This window comes from Anser brachyrhynchus, assembly GCF_964034855.1.
Source record: "Anser brachyrhynchus genome assembly, chromosome: 4".
Lineage (NCBI taxonomy): Eukaryota > Metazoa > Chordata > Aves > Anseriformes > Anatidae > Anser > Anser brachyrhynchus.
Genome location: NC_137698.1, coordinates 1443775 through 1464564, shown reverse-complemented (window position 1 = coordinate 1464564; position 20790 = coordinate 1443775). Strand labels below are relative to the sequence as shown.

Below are 20790 nucleotides of genomic sequence, written 5' to 3'. Positions count from 1 at the left end.
CATTACCACCAACCCACCTGCCAGAGAAAAATAATCCCACCAAAATGTTTCCATCTTCTGCGATGCCTTGTACCTCACACTGTTTTCAGGGACTGGTGGTACATCACAAGGGATTGATGCTGGCACCAATCACTACCCTGTGGTGCCCTGATCTGGGCCCAAAATGAAAGCTACAGCAAGAAAGAGGAACATGCAAAGCTGTGAGAATTGTAATTTGTCTCAGTGAATTAAGAAAAAAAATAAAGGAGGAAAATTCTCCTGAATAAAAACAATTCAAAGAATAAACTAGCCAACTGCAGTGTTAAACATTACAATTCATAATGTTACTCTGTACTTACAAAAATCTGATGTGCATTATTAATATGACCTTTGTGCTATTACTTCCCACCCCAAAGGATATTTCCGTAATATACATTTTTCCTGTGAAGATCTGTGCCACTCAGAACTTTTACTTTTCAAAACAAACAATCAAAAAAATCCACACTGAGGAATAACTGTTTATATACATCATTATGACAAGATTAGCTTGAATATATTAAATATTATAAAAAAAAAAGTGAAAACTCTTGAAACACTTCTAACAGACTGGTAATGACCAGTCTCTTACTTAATTCTCTTCAGTTCAGCCAGACGTTGAAAACCGTGTGAAGTTATTTAACACCAAAATAAATTCTCAGTGTCAACATAAGAACTCTTGTTTCTTCACAGGTCAAATTTGTGCACTGCAGACTCTGAAATGTACTGGGTTCCAGTGCCAGGAACAACCAATTGAGAGTAATACCATTTATATTCCTCAACTATCTCCTGATTTCAGTTCCCAGTATTTAGACTGAACATATTTCTGCGGTCTACTATACAACATATGTTCCAAAATCCAAACTGATGAAAAATAATAAAGTTCTATGGCAAAAATACTTAAAATACTAGTTGCCAGTCTTATTTAGTGCTGTGCAATGAAGTAAAGCAGTTGTGCAAAGGTACCATGTGTTCCAAAGCATGGACACAGTTCAGCATTTTTACATCACTGCTCCAAAACATGTAAAGTATTACACAATAAACGAGATGATAAAAAATGAGTCCCTTTCATTTCTACCCTGCTGAAGTCCTTTTAGGATTTTTATTTTATTTTTTTTCCCTAGATGGGAGAAGTATATTTTGAACATGATACAGGTTCTGTATTAAACTTCTAGAGTTGGATAGAAAGCTTTATCTTTCGTTAAATTATATTATCTGGTCAAGGAAGAAACCTAGAAACATTGCTGACAACTTACAAACAGTTCAAAATGGTTAGTTCAAATGCTAAAATATCAAACAAAATGCCAAAATCAACAGTGATTTTAAATTGTGTTAGGTATCATCTTTCTATTATAAGCAGTGATGACAAGCTTTAATGGTCCACAGCACTGTGGTGGTTCTCTGCTGAAACTGAGTTTTGCTCTACTATGCAAAGACTTACCAGTCTCCCACAACTTTTTGTCTAAATACAGTCAATCAACACTTTGAAAAATATTCATCTATGCTTTTACTTTCTGCCATTTTCAGCAACTACTTTTTTTAGTTGCTTTTTCATAGAGAAAGTAACAGTGCAGTTATAAACATGCAGAGATTCTAAACTAAGTAGAATTCACTACTAAAATTCTATTCAAGCAAATGATACTCTTCAAGTTACTTTAATAGAGCTTGCAAGCTAACTTATTTCCAGATAAAAATTGTTGCAGTGAAACTGATTAAAATGTATTACATTATTTATAGTTCAAAGTTATCTTTGCTTCAGGCAAGGTATTTGTCCCTTTTATCAGGATTAATTATTTTTACCAAGTATTTAAAAAAAAAAAAAGTATGCCGCTCTCAATTTTAATTCAATCCATTACACCTGTAAATCTGTTTTGGAGAGATTTGCAAGGATTTATTTCATAAAAGATGAGCTTAATGTATATTTCAATAGGAGACAGGATGGGTGGTCGGAAAGATATGGAGAGATGATCCATGTGTATCAGTCTTCTAACAGAAGAATTTAGTATTAGAAGAGAGAAGAAACACACACTGGCTAGAATTTAAGGCTTTTTTTTAATCCATCTACTCTTTCCATACACCTGAAAAGATATTGAAGCACATCACAAGCTTTTCTTTAGGAGCACATATTATCACTGGCCACCAGTGCACACAGATGTGTGCTTTGTCAACAATTAGCGAAATTCACAGTAGTGCAGTTCCTTCAGGAAAGCAACCTTGGTATTGGTTTCCTCAATTTAAACAAAATTAAATTGATATACCAAAAAATGAAAGTCTTACAGATATTCATAGAAATTCTATATTTTGATGAAATACTGAAAAAAATGCAAAACTTAAAATTCTCGTTTTTCACATAACATGTAAAATTATGCTCTTACTATTTATTTTTTTTTTCTAAAATCAATCAAGACGTACAGGTACTTTATATTTCCCTGTGCTGCAACATTTGTATGTTAAGTCTACTATAAAGGATATATCAATATATTTTCAATAAGTTCCTACATTCTCTGATTTTTTAAATTTTTTTTTTTTTTTTTACCCTAAAGGAAAAAAAAATCCTCTCTTTCAAGCACAAATGAAGTCCCAGATAACTAAAAAGCAGCCAGTCTAGTACTTTTCAGAAACCTTTCTAAAAACACCATCAGAAGAAATGCTTTTCATCCCAAGTATTCTGAATAAATTGATTCAGTTTCACAACCTAACTGCCTTGGCATCATTTGGAATAAATAGATCCATCTTTGGCTTCATAAGATTCATGGTAACAAATTCCTGTGCATCATTGGAGAGGATAGGTGACTTCAGTTTTATTAGCTGTAAGCTAGAAATTGCTCTTCAAAGTTGCCACTGTTCATTGTTTATTTTGCACATCATACACTTAGAGTTTTAGCTGAGAAATAAAAGTAAGTGTTGTGGTGCACAGCATTCTCAGGTGAAGTGCAGAAGCAAAGTAGGTTTGACATGGCCTTCTTGCTTATTTTGTTGTCTTGGTGCAGGCGAGGCATTTCCACTGTTTTCCATCTCCTTGCCATACATTTTTGCTTTATGCTGCAGCATTTGTTTACACTTGAATGACACATCAAACACACTAAAAGCTCTGTCATGTTTTATCAATGTTTTCCAGCTCGTGTCCTGCTTGCACACTGACAAGCTTGACAAACGCATTTTTGTTAAATAGGAAATTAATTAGATTCCCAAAATTTCATCAAATTTCTGCAGATGTTTGTATTCTGGATTACCCTTGAGGGACATTTGCACATAAAGCAACAGAAAGTATTTTTCTCTCAAGACTCAACTTGTGCTGTTTAGCAGGTAATAAACAAAAAGAATATCTGATTATTTTTGAATCCTACCACTCAGAAAATATTCTAACATGTCCTGTTCCTTGGGCAATGATTTTAGACATGATTCAAATACAATAATGAGGTTAAGAAAAAAGAGTCATTGTTCTCCCTTTTCAATAAACAATTCTCTTTGGTCATTGGTATCTGAGGAATATAACTGACTGAAAACATTACTCTGGAAAATTTTGGATTTTCAGAGAATGAAAATTAAGTTTTGGTCCATCTCTCAAAAACAGTATCTTGGTAACTCAGAGCAGCTACTGTTCTATTATTTGTGCTGTTACTACCTTTCATACATGGAACCTGTAAAGGATTTCGTGCATCATACTGCAGAATATAGCCTTCATGAGATGTGACGTATTCACCACTGTGTAGAATGAACTGTTGAAGGTGCCATGAGCTATTACTAGCATGAAATCCCTATTATTTTCTAGGAAACTGTTTTATTTTCCCATAATTTAGATACTTAGTTTTTCAAGATTTTTTACAGGTTCCTGTGAAAAACAAAAACTTTTTTCCAAAGCTTAACTACAAATTGTTTAACTAGAAACAGAATGGTCCACCAGAATTGACATGGCAGATGACTCCAACTGTGATTTTTTCCCTAAATATTTCTCTTACTTCAATATCTGATTATTTCTACAAAAAATACATTGACAAAAAAAATGAGATATCAAGAAGTAACTCTGATATTGCCAATTTGTCAATATCATCTGTAAAAACATGGTTTTCTTATAAATTTCAGGATAGAATAAGCAAATACTGATGATTTTATATTGGCCATAACTTGAAAAAGTACAGTTTGGCAGGATTTCCCTACAGAGGTTTAGATTTGTGTACTCTCCTTTCAAGATCACCTTCTCTAGCTGAAGCTAGAGAAAAATCATTGAAGCAGAAGTCCATGTGTTGAATAACATTGTAGCAAGAGGAATATCAAAATCATATGTTAACATATAGATAAAAATATTCCCCTTCAAATATCTTTGTTAAATCCCAGAGCTCTATTATATCTAAATTTTCATCTGTTTATGACATTATACTTTATCCCTGCAAAATAAATAAATAAATAAATAAAATATACACAGGTATCAGAAAATTCAGCATTCCAGATAAAGTCCCAAAAGATAAAATCAATATAAAACATCCTGCTGTGAATTCCTATGACAAATAACCTAAAGAACAGGGGCCTGCATTTATTTAAACAGACTAATGAATTTCAAGTAATACACATGAAAAAAATATATATACTATAAGACTCAAATTAAGATGAAGGGATTTTAATTGGTTGTATCTGACAATTTTTTCCAATAAGAAAGTCATCTTTAGCTCTAAGTAATGTTGTCAATGCATCCTGAAAGTTAAAACTGAAAACAGTCAGAGAATTCAACAATCAAGAGCCATGCTTTTCCAGTAACCTTTTCACTGATGGCAAAAATAAGAGAAAAATGACACCATGCTTCTTCTTGCATTAATAAGGATAAAATATAGCTGGGATTAGCATCTGAGAAGCTAAGGCACATGTACCAAAATGTTTGATGTAAGTAATGCCTTACCAATTACTGTTTAACTAGAGTTCTCAAAATAATGAGAACTCAATCTGACATTTAAAGGAAAGAACAAGAACACTTGTCTACTTAATTATCCTAAGCCCAAAAGCACTTCAGTCCTATACTACTTCTTTCATTACAGCATTACATAAGCAGTGTTAGAAAAGGAGGAATACCTGGTCTTACACTTCAGCAATTCTACTTTCTAAAAAGCTCTTCACACCCTCTCAGCAGCAAAATAATGCACTACCACAGTTTAGAGGTCCGCTGCTTTGACATACTAATAAACATTTAGGGTTTTCTGTGTTTTTCTTTTCCCTGACACTATGCCTCAGGATAAATATAGGCTGATAGTACCACTTGTTGCTACAGATTTCATAATACCTCACTGGAATACACTGTTAGGCCTCCTTCCTTAATTACAACAATAATCCCAGAGAGAAAAACATTGTTGTCATAAGGCCAAGACTTCAATTTTCTACCTTGGGAGAAAAATTATGTTAAGTATTTGATTCTACAAGTCTTCCTACCCTATACAGTGGTATGGAGGAATTCTACTTTTATGAATTGTTTTTTACACAGAAACCAGTAACAGCATAAAAGAAAACTATATCCAGCAGAAAACAGGGACTTGACATTTATGAATACTTTCAGAGATTACTTTACCTACCATAAGTTTGACAATATGCACCAGCTTTGTGTAAAATGTGACAAATTTGTTTCAATGTGTTCTTAAAGTATTTGGTGTTTTTTGTTTATTTGTTTCTAAACAGTATTACACCTTTCATGCTTCTGTAGAGTTAAATAAATAATAATATTTTACTATTTAATATATCTTTTGGCATCTTAGTACACAGATGACTAGGACTGTTCCTTGTTCTGACCGATGAGTTTATCTCCACTACAAGAAGAAGCATCAGTGACAGCGTTCCCCTAAAACCCTCTGCTGGCAAAATAAAAGGTAAGGACACTCCAACCTATTTTATTCACACATCATAAAGGACAATGGAAGCCATCCCACAAAAAAGCCAGTCATCTTTCTGCAACAACCTCAGGGTTTCTTTTTTTTAATCTTATTTTTGGAGAGAGAAGTTTAGTAAGAACACATTCTATAACAAAAGGAACCAACAGTTCAGATATACTGTATATTCGTTCTTGACAATACTCAAAAAAACATCCTCAACAACCTTATATAGTTAGACCCACTCAGAGTGGGAGGTTAGTCTTGCTGACCTCCATATTTCCATCCAGCCTAAATTACTCTATGATTATAGAAGACATAATTAATATTATTGTTGGCAGAGGCTCTGCTCAGACATTGATCATTCTCAAGTACGCTGTAATATTGAGAGAAGTCTTACTGCTGATTTGCTGAGCATTATTTATTTATTTCTAGGCCAAAGTACGGTATAATCACTGTTAGAAAGAGAAGTACTAGTATCATTTCTGCTGAATTTGGTACCTGATGTTGGAAATTCACTTGAACCAGAAGTCGTAGTGGTAGGACCAAAATTAAATTTACTCGCTCCCCATACTAAGAGTATACCTTCCTCAAATTTCCAATTTATAGCACTGGAAAGAGGGAACTCGGGAGAATATACTTCTATCCTACTTACTGAGCAGAATAGTTTTTGTCAAAGCAAAATTGTGTACATTTTACTACCAAGATGCTCTAAACAAATTTCTTAACTGAAATGAAAAGCTGAGTTAGCAAAGACTCTTGTAGGCTGAAATACATAAATGAGCATTCGAAAAGGGGGAGGGGGAGGTGCATATTATTTCATGGGTAATTTTGATTCCAACAAGTGGTCATCTATATCCCACCTTGTCAAGTTGGAGCACAACTAATTTCAGAATTTCATAGACTGTATAAATACCAAAAAAAAAGTAGTATATCCTGTGCTGTTGTCATGATGATAGCTTTCTCAGTGCTGTTCACTATAAGCAAATGGAATAACTCAGATGTTTAAGAGTTCAACGCTGTTACATAAAGCTGCACATTGGAATAGAATGCCTTGTTGACAAGGCTTCAGTTGTTCATGTATTTCATTCATTCTCAGATTTCATCTAAAATCTGCAGGTCATTTGGCATTAAGTAAGCCAACAAAACAAATGAATACACCTATTTTAAATGTTGTTGTATCTTGGGAAAGAAACGTGATTATAAGAAACGAAGAAATCAAATTATGAGACAAATGTTATGAGTTTATCCCTAATTAGTTCAGCCAAAAGAAAAAAAAATAAAAAATAAAAATTCAGAAGAAACACTTTCTTGTTAACAAGTGTGTATATATATATATATATATTCAATATATTCAGTATTTTTTCAGTAAGCAAAACCAGGCTGACCACAAAAAAGAAAAAAAACAACTTACAACACAACTCTGGGATCTAGTGCAGGAGAAAGCTTTTCTGCAGTAATTTCAAAAAAAATAAAGGATCTTGAGCTTATCTGTTAATTATTCATGTTTCTGCTTTCATTTTCAACTAATCTGGAGCTGCTGATGCTGGCACTCTCTACTAGGTTTAAGTATCCCTTCAGCTCAACTCTGCCAAATTAAACTGTCACTTTCTATTAAAAAATCTATAGAAGGAGGTTTTTAATCTTCTGATTTATACTTTGTAATAGGAAGTCAAAGTTTAAATTAGGATGGTATCAGCTTATGAATTAAAGCCTGAGCGGTGCACTGACAACCACCAGTGAAGAAAAACTTCCTGGCTTGCATTAAAGTGAACAGCAGAGCAGTTTGATTTTCTATCTGCTTAAAAGTTTTATTTTACAAAGACTTGATTTGGTCTTGTGCTCTTATTTAAACTAGTATTGCCTATACATCAGAAGATAACGCTTGTCATCAAGTATCTGAACTGTGTCCGAGTGTTTATTGACCTTCTACACCTGCAATCTGTCTGCCTTTCAGTGTATTAGCCAGGTATAGTTCAGCTGAATTAGTATTCCCTTATGTGAGCCACTCCTTTCTGAACTTTCACAGGGAGCTAAGGGAAAGCACATTTCACTGTGCTGAAAATTAAATTGAACCAAGTTTATTAATGAAACATTTTTAAAATATAATTTTATCTCCTTTTTTGTAAATTAAATACTTAAAAGGAAAATAGGATATATTAACAGTGCTATTTCCCTTTAACACCATCTTTCCTTGACACTTTTTTCCTCCTAAGCATTTCTAGTATTTCTTCTCCACTGCTAGTACTATTTTCCATCACTATGTTCTTGCCCTTCTTTTCCTCCACCTCTCTACCTCTGCCCTTCTGATCCTTACTTTTCCATTTGCTGATAGTTATATCCTTTATTTCCTGCTCAGGTGCAACCACAATTTACTTTCTGCTCTCCATTGGCATCAACGCTGCAAAGCCAGTTCCCTCTACAAGGAAGCATAAACTCTGTATAAAGGACTGAATATCCTCAGAAGGACAACATGTAACCGAACCCATTTGCTCAGTTCAGTCAGAGAATGAGATCGTTATCCATCAGCTGATTTTACTGCTCCTACAGCAAAACAACATGTGGCTAAGCACTTGCTGAGAGGAGGATTTGGATGACCGAATCTCAATTAAAACAGTAGAATGGAATGAAAACAGAAATATATACCTATAGGAGGAAAATTCACAAACAATTTGATCATTTTCATGTATTATTTTGAAAACTTTGAAATGGGATTCCCAATAAAAGCTTAAATTCCAAGGCTTCCATTTCAGCTCTCAGGCATACCTTCTTATTTACAACAAACATGCTCTCAAAATGCTTGTCCAACTAGTTTAGTTTTTCCACACTTATTTAGTCTTAAATATGTGCTTTCTACTTGTATTTGGTGCAATATTTTCCTCAGTGCCCATTAAAAGTCCAATTCAAGATCATTAGCAGAGCCTTTTAGTATAACAGTAATTTAAACAAACATTTCTTGAATTGGGAAAGTAGTATTTAAAAATATAAAATGAACCTCCAGGGTTTGGGTTTTCTTTTTCTCAAGTTCTATACTTAATCTTGTTTACAGTAAAAGTTTAACTTCTCTGCTCCCACGCTGAGAAATGAAACATTCTTTTGCAACTGATAGACATATATTATGATATATACTACACTGATTATGTATAGCTATGCATAAGATGAGAAGTTTTTGCATACTGAATGAAAAAGACATCTCATGGGACAACAGGGCAATTAAGTTTCTAAACTGATTTACCAACCAAAGTAGTTTTGCAGTGTTTGGAAAAAAATATTTGAATTTCACAGTTCCCCAAAACTAAACGTAAAAGCCTTTCAAAGAGCTTAAAAAACAGTTGTTTCTCCTAGCAGGATTAACATAAAGCCTTTGGCTGTATCTTCTCAGATAGCCGATACGTGGATTTTACCCTGTACATATCTATAAAGATTGATCTGTATTTGGAAGTACACTTAGGTTGTCTTTTTGTACACATTAAGTCATTATCTTATATGTCTTTTATAAGTTACACCTGCAAAACAGGATTTGGAAAGTTATTGCTATTCATATAGAAGTTTACGTAAGCCCTAGAGTGTCTCTTTCTATTTAGAGCCACAAAATATGGAGAACTTCAAACATGAACATGGTGGTTTTTTTTTTTTTTTTCTTTAATATATATGTATATATGCAATCCATGAACTTCAGGTGAAGGAATATCACAGAAAACTAAGACTACCATGTATGGTCACAGTCAGTTCACCCTACATTACTATTTGTTACAAACACACTTCCTTACTACAATAAGAAACAGTGGCTAGCAGAAAAACTTCTACGATACCCTGCAAAACAGTTTGGATAGGATACGTGACATCCATTCAGGAGGTCAGATTATTAGTAGACTGAAATTAAGACATACTTTACAAAAGAAAAAAAAAAGTCAATCCTAAAGGGCAAATACAGTCCTAAGTCAAAAGAAAAAGCTTTTGCAATATAAACATCAAAATCCAGAAAATTTGAGATCTGTATTAGCAGTCTCTAAGGGTGATTGGATGGGGTGACACACAATGTAGAATCTACTTATTTGCCAGTATACGTAAAGAGGTAGATAGCATTCTACAAAACAGAAATACGTATATAAACCAGTCTCAATCTCACCAATCCAGTCTAGAGCAGCATAATACTAAAAAACAATAGCAATGATCCAGGGGACAGGACACTCGATTCTAGAAACTGAACTGACAGTGTCATGGATGATACATATACCACTCTCTCTCCTTAGATTCAAGGTTCCATGTGGCATTGGACATCCATTTACTGCATTGCCTCCCAAGGGGCTACAGTTCGCAGCTTTCATTATTATTCCATTTGCAGCTTTCTATATTAATTTGTTGGTATAGGCTTTACTAGTCATATAACCGCTTCCATCAGACTCTGGCTCCCACCACTAATATTAACTCAGTGACAGCTGTGTAACAGCATAACGAAGTTCATCAACTTCTTTGCTGTCCAACTCATATCAGACTAATCTAGTCTATTTAAACTGAGCAGATGTAGTCAGGTTTTATTATTCTGGGTGATATGTTTACGTATGCTACACCAGTGACAAAACTAACTATTCAGACATTCACTTATATAAATTTATAACTAAATGCACACAAATACATCATCACCCATCAGCAATGGCTGTTTGGAATTTAAGTGCAAATGACACTGGCAAAGAGAGTATTATCCACATGGTACCCATAACAGACAAAGGCAGATGCAAAATGGTAGAACGGTAACTGGGAGATAAAGTAATAATCAGACTCTACTAATCTTCTGAGAGATCTTTGCTATTGAAATCCACCAAAATTAGTGATTTTAGGGGTGGACCTTCTTACAAGTCTTTTGCCCTATTAATATCACCCGCACAGACAAAAATAATAGTCCTGCTAAACCCTACACAAAAGTGACAGCACATTTGATAAATTTATCCCTGCACATGTAAAGCAGAATGATCACTTAAAAGAGTAACTTTCTAAAAATAAGATTGTGATCTTCTCTAAAAAGAATTTCAGACAAACTTCCATGATACTATACAAGCAAGTAACAGAAAGAACCCCAAGAAGGGAGTGAACAAGACTTATTTGAAAGAACTGTGAAGCTAGAACAATCTATTTCATGCTTGGCAGGAAATAGGATTATTTATTTTCTCTATTTACACTAAGATTATTGTTCTGAGGTAGACCTGAAGAAAATTTGGCCACAAGATGTACTTCAGACAGGAAAAGTGACCTCAATACGGGAGAAAGAGAATTTATTGTTATTACTATTACACAGTGGCTCATAAAATAATTATTTACTGCAATCACTAGGACTCTCACCATTAAGTCATGTCTCATGAATTTTGAGATCACTTTTAAATAAGTTTAAACTCTCTGTAAGAATAATCTTGTTATGACATCTTCATCTTGTCACTTGAAAATTTACTCCCATGCTTCCTTTACCACAGGGATCCCTAGTTCACTCCTACTAGTTGTAGATGTTAGACCCTCGGCCTGGCCCAGCATGTAATGATATGCTGGGCCAGAAGTTTTTCACTGGAGCTAATGATGACAGCTGTGTCTAAGCCAGAATTGTGTCTCTTTAAAATGGCTGCAAAGACCAAGCAAAAAAATGAGTTCATTGAGGAGAAAACACAAGCTGACTGTAATAGAGTTAGTACAGAATGCTAGGAGGCTAGGAGGTTTCAAGAGGATAATTGAACTGGTTAAAAAGCCTCATCTACACAAAGAGTTTAAAAATGACTTCTGAAAAAGCCATTTGACAGCATGGTGTCCAAAATACTGCCAATTATATTCTTTCATGGTTTCTAAGACTGAATCCCTGCATAATTTGAAGAATAAATGTACACTAAAAGTTAAAGTAAAAATATGTTTATATATATATTTTTTTTTTCATAATGTTCCAATTTAATTCAGGCTTTAGCAGCTGGAAGATTGCTGAATAGATATTCAGCCATAAAGTAAGCAATGACAACCTCTCATACACATGGTGTTTTTAAGATCAATACAGAAAGAATCCATCTCTTCTTTGCACCATTTAGATCTTATGCACAGAATGGGAAGTCCTCCAAGTAAACTGAGCAAAGTCATAATGCAATGATCTTCTCCAAATCTTTAGAGTCAAAGAGTTCCTGCAGAAGGCAACACCAAAAGACTCCTTCTGTAGAATAAAAAGGAAGCCTTAAAAAAAAATAAAAATTATAGCTGCATACCATTTGAATACCAGTTCTTTAAATTTGCTCTAAAAGCAATTCAAACCTCTATTGCAAAAGAAGGGGTCCGAACATCCCTTCTTAAATTGCAAGGCACCCACAAACTGATGCAAAAATTGAAACACTATAACTTTTGAAAGAATCTACTTATTTATAAATTAGATCTCATATACGTTTTGTATTTTGTATATTTATTCTCATTTAAAAACTAAAATACCTATCTGAAGTTATACTTTATTCAAAAAGAATTGCCACCTTAGAAAATACCATTAAATTACTTTAAAGAAAACAGACAGATTTCAAAACTAAATAAACCAAATTCCCCAGGACTTGCTGAAAACATGTTTCTTGCAATACTCCAAACAGCTCATTTCCTCTTACTTCAGCCTATAAGGAATTATACATCTGGAAGGAACTCAGACAGTATTTCAGGATTTGTAACACAGAAGTGATCTCCCCCACAGAAAAATGCTAAATCATGTAAAAAAAAGATACCAGCATCCAAGAACGTTTTTATCACAGCAAGTTTCTCAGAACTAGGGTCCTGAGACACGTCACAGACACTCCAGGAAATCAAATACCGATGGCACTTTTGCTATGGAACTTATCTGTAGCATTGCAATTGAGGCTCAATTTGCTTCTTGTCCTGAGAGTAGTACTCTTATTCCAGATGACAGCCCTGCACATGACTGCCTTCCATTTTTCCATATAACAGCTCTCACTTCTCATGCAACTTCAAACCATCTTGCCTATTCATGGGTGCATGGCCATGTGCCTGTATAGGGGTTTATGCACGTGTGCATAAAGTGGTTTCTGTTTTCTGAAAATCTTGACAACTCACACAGTACGAAAAACTTATCATTTCCTACCTGTCTTTCTGTAAAAGTAGAACTCCCTCACTGCTCTCCACATATATTTGTTAAATATGGAATATTTAGAAATTCCTTCCACACAAACCAAAGCTCCCTTTCCAGTCTCATCTCATTACCAGAACTAGTGCTAATTTGTGTACTCTCTATTGGCTACACAGAGCAAGTTTCATAAAAATACTACCAACATTTTTTTTAGTGATAAGAGCCAGAAGACCATCTGCTTTGATAGTAACTCTCTTGGAGTGATCGATTTTAGGCTGATGACCTCTGTGTTGGTCCCTAGTGACCCCCAAGAAGTGGCCATTCATTACTGTCACCAAAGGAGCACCAGCATTCTCAGGTAGCGGACTCCTGTTGCCTCCATCTCATGTTTCTACTTCAGTGTGAACATCTCTCCTGTGTGCGAGAGTATGAGCACTCACACAGCAGGCATAAAAATCCAGTGCTCATGCTGCATCTCTCCAGACAGGGGAGCATACATCTTTCAGCTGAGCTCAGGTTTGTTAGTTACATGTGTTTGCAATGTAATTAACACATCAGGCATCTAACATGTAGTCTTGTCCCTCTCTGTGAATTTTTCAGAAAGTTTGCTTATTAGTAGAAATCATAAGCAATAAGAATATAAGAGACTATAAATACAGCCAACCCTGGTCAAAACAGAATCTCATTTCATCAGTCTTCTACCAGTGTTAAAATAAGTTTCTGTTAAAAAATACAAGGGCATGGCAAGCATGCAGTGAAATTTCTCCAGAGTATTTTCCCAACTGCTAGTAATTCATGACCTAGAGATGCTTAAGCCAAACATGCCATTTTACATTTAACAGCCTTCAAATGACTTCTCTTGGAATGTCTCATTACATTTTGAACCCATACACATTCTTGGCATGCTCAAAATCCTGTTGCAACGAATTACACAGAATAACTACAGTGTGTGAAGAAGTATCCCTTTTATTTCAAACTTATGACCTGCTGCTTTATTTGAGCTTCTAGTAATCAATTTACTGTTTTAGTTATTTCATAACCCTTTTCTCCCTCTCTTCCCCTGCCCAGTTCTTGCTTTTCCAACCTGAAGAGATTGTCTGAAGCAGCGGCTCTTCACATGCAAGCCACTCCATACTTCTGATGTTCATCTCTAAGATCTTAGACCTGCCTTTTGACAACCTGTCATGGCCGTACTCCCTTTCCCTCCTACCACATTAGAAATAGCATAGCATAACATCCTGAGATGACCAGAGCTGTCAGTTACTGGGTTTAGAAAGCAAAAAGTCTAGAACTGACTGTAATGAGTGAAATACTTGTTCTCATGACCAGTACAACACAAGGTAAATGACAAAGTTATCACAACTGCACTCTCCCCTCCTCTCTTTTGAGCCTCATCCACTGCATTCACTTCACTCACATGAAAAATTGAGTCCTCCAGAAATTGCATCTATTATGTAGTAGAAATTAAAATGACAGAGAACATCAGAAAATAAGTACTGTGATAACTGTTCCCAGCTATTTTTTCCACATTGGAGAAGCACAAATGGGGCAGAAATTCACCATACGAGTCACACTTTATTAGCTTTAATTATTCAACACTAAGAGGAGTATTTTCATCAGGAGATTTGGAGAACACATTTCCCCCATACAGCCATTTTTCGTGAAGGGGGTAATTTAAGATGTAGCTTTTTATTCAGCATATCCAATTGGCTGACTTAAACTATGCAAATGGGTGAGATTTTAAACACTCCACAGGAAAAGGAAGAAAGTAGCTGCTCTGTATTCTGCAAGGGACCTAACTCTGCCCATCCAGACAACATCAGGAAAACAACCCCTCGTGAAAGGCGTCACAATTTCTGTGCAGCATGGGCACTGCCAGGAGCCAGCCACTCCAACAGCAGTGACTGTGAACATGCACAACGCTGCACTGCAGGTGCCTACAAAACAATCAGGCCTCGGAGAAGCGACTTGCAGCCTGATGCCCAGAACAGACTGAGTGCCAAACACTGCGGGGTTTGGTCACAGATTTTGGCTGGGTGCTCCAGTGTTGCCTTAGTCTGGCTGTGGAAGTGCTTGTTGTTCATGGATCTGGTTCAATACATATCATTTAAGAGTTAACAACAGTTTCCCAGATTTTCCACTGAATTGAACTGAAAGAGAACTTCCATAATCTTCCATAATAACTTACAAATTAAATTATACCCATGCCAATAACCACTGACTGGAAAAGATAAACGAAATAAAGATTTAAGCACTAAACCAATTTTAAGTTCCAAAGGTTCTGTGGAAGACAATAAAATTAAAAACAAAGAAAAAAAAAGGAAAAACTATAAAATGGAGAGATTTTAATCTGGATGGGCAGGAGCCAACAGGAAGCATATGTTACTACTGTGGTCATTTTTGCCCCATCTGCAGAAACATAATGGTGGGAATTGGTTCTGTGAAAACACAGGGTAGGAGACATCCAGGAAAGCTTTTAATGGACTTCCAAGTAATCTGGAAATGCAAGTTGACTATTTGCTTCTTAATTGGAGACCTGGACACTCCTCATTGAATACTTCTGGCTTAGACATTCCTACCCTGATGCAGATTGTCCTGATGTTTGATTAACTGTCACTATAAAAATTATTTTCTTCGTGCTCTGCTATCTGTATTCTCAGTAAGCTATCCCTGATATAGCTCCAAATACAAATTGTTGAGAGTCAGATTCTTCTTTGAATTGTTTTGATTTTTGATGAAGAAAAATCACTTTTCTTTCCTGGAGAGCTTCAGAGACTACCACCTTAGATTTCAGCTTACTTCTTCCCCTATAAGTTACATGTGGTATTTTACTTTTACTAGGAAAAAATAATTAGCTTAAAATGTTTTTTAAGAGTATAACTAATATATATATGTATTTAAAATACATTAAGAGTAGAATATCTACATATAAGAATATACCATCCTAGAAAAATTATCAGATAGTTTAACACTGCTATGTGGGAATTAAGTTAAAATTCCATACAGCCAGTTTTTACAAAATGTTTGGTAGCCGAAATTTAGTAGCCCAGTTGCTTAGTGCTCCAACAAGCCTGTGGTTATTTGTCTCTTTCTGAATTAAAAAAAAAAAAAAATGTAGCAATGCAGTTAACAGAGGTACTTCTACCAAAGCATGTTTGCAAAGTGCTTGCCTGCTCCCCTGCTCCCTTCTGCAAGTAGTTGTGATGAGAATCAGTTAAAGAAAAAAAAAATCAGAAGTTCAGGGAAAATCAATCATACTATCAAGCAAATGTTAATGGGTAATGAAAAGTTTTTCCTAATTTAGTCCATATCTACCTCATCCAAATACTCAAATTCAGAGATTTAGTAACTGTACCCTCCAAACAATACCATGAAGTAATTCTACTTTATTGCCCAATAACACCTAATCCACAAGGTTCATTATAATAGATATTTTCATTACACCATTGTGGAAAAAAGGCACTCTGAGTGACTTTGTGGACTAACAGGCAGCAATCAAAAAGTAAAATCTAATCTTTTGCCCATCATGCCTCATAGCGGGACTCTGTGAATACAAATCCTCACCAATTTGGAATTTAAAGTAGTCCAAAATTCATACCCTGTAGAAACATTTGGAACTGTACTAAAACTTTTTTCAATTGAGTTTTGCCTCTACTTCTACAGTAAAATGAAACCAACGTATTTAAACTAAGTGGCACCAACTGGCTTACTGTAATAGAGAAAAGAAATACTATTGTAGCAGACAAAAAGAAGACATGACTCTTCAGGTTATGCTTGAAAAAGGACTTCAGTAGAATTGCATCTACTTAAGTTTGCACCATTATGTTTTTTTCCAAAGTATATTATAATCCATTCCAGACCAATGTAAAACTGCTGAAAATCTCAGAACATTTTGTTCTTGACACTGCACTGAAGCCTCTTGTAATCATTATGATCAAACTCATCTGCATTAACAGTATCTGCATCAGATCTTTGCCTTATACCACTGAAAGATCTAAAGAATCTAAAGATAGTTTTTTCCTCTGTATGATGTAAATTCAGTCTTACCCAACCTAGTAGAAATATCTAATGATTTTTCACCTTTCTTAGTGAAATGTGAAAAAAAATCTTGATTTTCTCTGCAGTGCCTACCATTGCTTTACTTTGCATTGCAATCACTCATATTCAATCTCCAGCTATTAAGTCTGAGATAGATTTGGTATGTAAAACCCAATTTGTGTACCTACTAAAATGCCATGCTGAACTAAATACAGAAGGGGTTGTGGAATGACCACCCCAAAAGCAGACAGAGGAAGACAGAGACAGCAAAATATTAGGACAGTGAAATAGTCTAGAACATTTTGGTAGCATAAATCATATAGACCTGGAAAAACAAACTGGAAAAAATAAACTCCAGGAAGCTATCTTCCAATCAGTGGTACACACAGAGTAAGTAGCATACAGTCCTAGGGCTCAAGTAAGTCAGACTCTGCCCTTCCATAGGTTTGAACAGAATGATAAGTCAAAATAATTTTCCAAGTTACCTCACCTCACTTGAGCCTCAGTCTTTGAAACACTGATGTCTTAATTCAGCATCACACAGTATCTCAACTATCTACTTGAGTCACACTGGGCTCAGAAACTTCACAGGCACGGGACAGAAACTCCCAGTTATAGAACACCCCTTCCTTTCATGAGGTCTAGTTTTCTTCCCTGCTACTGCCTTGTCTTAATGTCCATTTGTATTGATGTAGTACATTCTTATTCCATGCTAGCTAGATGTCCAGACTTTATCTGTTCACCACAACAGCTGCCAGTGAAGTATCTGAGGCTGAAGAAATGGCCAAAGACTGTCAAACTTATTTCAACGACATTAGTGACCACCTGAAGTCTCTTACTACTTGTTAAGGGGCAGGTTAGTGAAGATTTTGCCCAGTACATCACTGGTAGAAAAAAATGGATTAATGAGACAAAAAGGTGATTAACTGCATCATTTGGGAAATACAAGAGCAGAGAAACATGCCGGCTGCTCTACTTTAAAAAACAATGCTGCTTTTAAGACAAATATATGAAGGAGTTTTTGACTCTGCATAACCTGAGTCTCCTGTAGCCCAAGTAATCACACCTGAAACCATGCAGATCTATTAGCATTTTGTGAGTCTATCACTTCCATAGTGATACAGCTTTTGTAAGAATACAAAAATATAATAATCACTACTTGTGTTGATTTCTGTTTTCTTTGTTGTATAAATTATCCAGTGTTATATAATTGCCTTCTAATCAATACAGGAATCAACTAATTTATCCAAGCAAATCCCATTATATATAAAGAATCTGCTTGCATTCTCATAGATTTATTGTGGGGTTATTGAGAGCATTTTATTTTTTCCTCATCTGAAGTTCTGAGTATCAGGCAAGTTATTATAAAAGTTCAGAAGAGGTGAAAATACAAAGCACCTAAGATTTTTAGGTCAACAAAAATAACAAGCAAGAGCAAAACAAGATTTTCAAAAATGCATTATTTTCTTCCTAACACAACTGAGAAGCTTGACTGCTTGACCCATAATAAAAATGTAGTATAGTCATAGTGAGAAGAGATTCTTTCACTTCCTGAAACAAAGAACATTATAATCTCTACTTTTCAGACCAGTACGTGCAGCTGTTGTTTCCTTGAGAGTAGTTTCAGATTGTTTCTTCTCATTACTAAAAATGTCTGATATAGTACTAAAACTCTCAGATTTTCTACTTTGAATATCTTTTTAATTCAATTTATGAAATTCTCTTTAGCAAACCACCTCAAAGAAAGATCACTGTATAAATAAAATGTGTGATGTGACAGTTCTAACATGTGTCTTAACTAACGGAGTTAAATCTAACTTAATTGCCCAGTAAAAAAATGGGAGAATGTTTACAGAATCATTACTTTATGTATTTTTGATCTGTATGAAGCAATTGCTTCCAAACTTGCAGTCATGGCAAAAGTCGTAAGTATAATCAAAGCTAAACTTGTTGTGGGGGATCACAATGACAGCCTTTTTAAAACAAGAGAATAAATGTACTTCTTGAATGTTGGGAAACTATTGTTTTTCACGTGATCAGTTTTACTGAAACAATCAAAAATTTAAAATTCTTCCACAAAACAGAAAATACTTCTAAGAAAATTCTAGCCATCCAATAGCATCACTTCTTATGATCAGGTAACAGCACTGTGTAACTATTCCAATTTGCTGATTTAGTTGGGGGTAGAGGAGCACATCTAAGGTTGTATCATTCTGAAAGGATATAGAATCACAGAATGGTTTGGGTTGGAAGGGACCTTAAAGATCACCTAGTTCCAGTTCCAACCTCCCTGCCATAAGCATGAACACCTCCCACTAGACCAGGTTGCTCAAAGCCCCATCCAACCTGATCTTTGAACACTTCCAGGGATGGGGCACCCACAGCTTCTCTGGGCAACCTGTGCCAGTGCCTCAACACCCTCAGAGCCAAGAATTTCTTCATGATATCTAATCTAAACCTACCCTCTTGTAGTTTAAAGGCACTGCCCCTTATCCTATCACTACTCTCCCTGACAAAGAGTCCCTCCCCAGCTTTTCCGTAGGCCCCCTTTAAGTATTGGAAAGTCGTTATATGGTCTCCCCCAGAGGCTTCTCTTCTCCAGGCTGAACAACCCCAGCTCCCCCAACCTGTCTTCACAGGAGTGGTGATCCAGCCCTCTGATCATCCTTGTGGCCCTCCTCTGGACTCACTCTGGGAGTACTAGGATAAGCTATAACTATCAGAAAAACATGGGTACTGTTTTACAGGTAAAGCTGGGATAGTAATACAAGCAGCCACAAATAAAAAGACACCAAGTATGAATATCAGATTAAACCAACCCTCATCCTGCTCTTTGACCATATGAAAATCAGAAGGAACTTGTACTAACAGATGAGCATAGGTTGTTCAAATTTATTATTACATTATTTGCTTAAAAGGAATCCATTTAATGTATGTTATTTTAAGATACAGCCTGCAAACCAAATCCATTAAGTGTCTTTCACAATTTTGAGTAATTACCTATCCATCTACGTGCTACATATGTGCCCTATAATCAGAAAAAATTATGACTGAATATAACAATTTTTTTTTCTCACTCAACTGCTTGGGTTCCTTGTGCCAAACAAAAAAACTGAGGGAAGTATCAGTCCCTGTCCATTTCATGAAGGCACACAGCCACTGAGAAAACAGACTGTTTTAGCTCTCTCTGACACTTGCATCATCCAAAAGCATCTGACAAAATAGAGGTGTGCAGGGATATCCAAGCTACCTCATTTGATAGCAGAAGCACTACAACTACACTGGCACAGCATTCTGCTTGTACTAGTACGCCCTGCTTTTCATGCCCTGTTTGGTTCAGAAATAGCTTAGTTATCCCCATGTGGCACTGCTTTATGATGCCATTTGTATTCTCTTCAACTCCCTTTAGAGGCTTTCATTGAATCAGCTAATTCATTCCTGTGATCACAACTACATTCTTTTCTCTGGTGACTCACAGACCTACAACCAGCTCTGACACATTTTCTTATATTCAATTCAGGATATCAGCATCTTTTTCTGACATCTCTCCAGGGATATGTCTACAAAAGGGAAATTTCAAAGGGGTCTACATGCTCAGTGAGTTGCAATGGAAAATCAGTACCTCCCTGCATCAGAATTAAAGATGCGAAACTCAAAACAGTTCTGACTCATCTGTTTTCTGAAAGTTAACATCCAGTAATTCACTAATTGTGAGAACACACTCAAAAGGCTGCACTGGACTTGGGAAGATCATCCTTATAAAAGTACGTGTAAGTACTAGGCTGTCATGGAGCTAACTCTGAAACA

General features: G+C 35.5%; 1 protein-coding gene across 13 annotated transcripts in view; it reads right to left on the bottom strand.

Moving 5' to 3' along the window:
• The window catches only part of LOC308193791 (uncharacterized protein), a 70151-nt gene that overhangs the window by 16060 nt on the left and 33301 nt on the right, over positions 1-20790 (bottom strand). For 7 of the 13 annotated variants that reach the window (XR_013949929.1, XR_013949930.1, XR_013949933.1 and 4 more), the window contains one exon: positions 9349-12039. The exons of 5 other annotated variants lie outside the window; for them this stretch is intronic. Coding sequence is in view for 1 of the 8 variants with exons in the window: in XM_080588825.1 (XP_080444951.1) it covers positions 11966-12039 (74 nt within the window). In the remaining 7 variants the exon portion in view is untranslated. Of the gene's footprint in view, positions 1-9348; positions 12060-20790 lie in introns of those variants that run through there. One more of the 13 variants, XR_013949926.1, reaches the window with a different exon arrangement.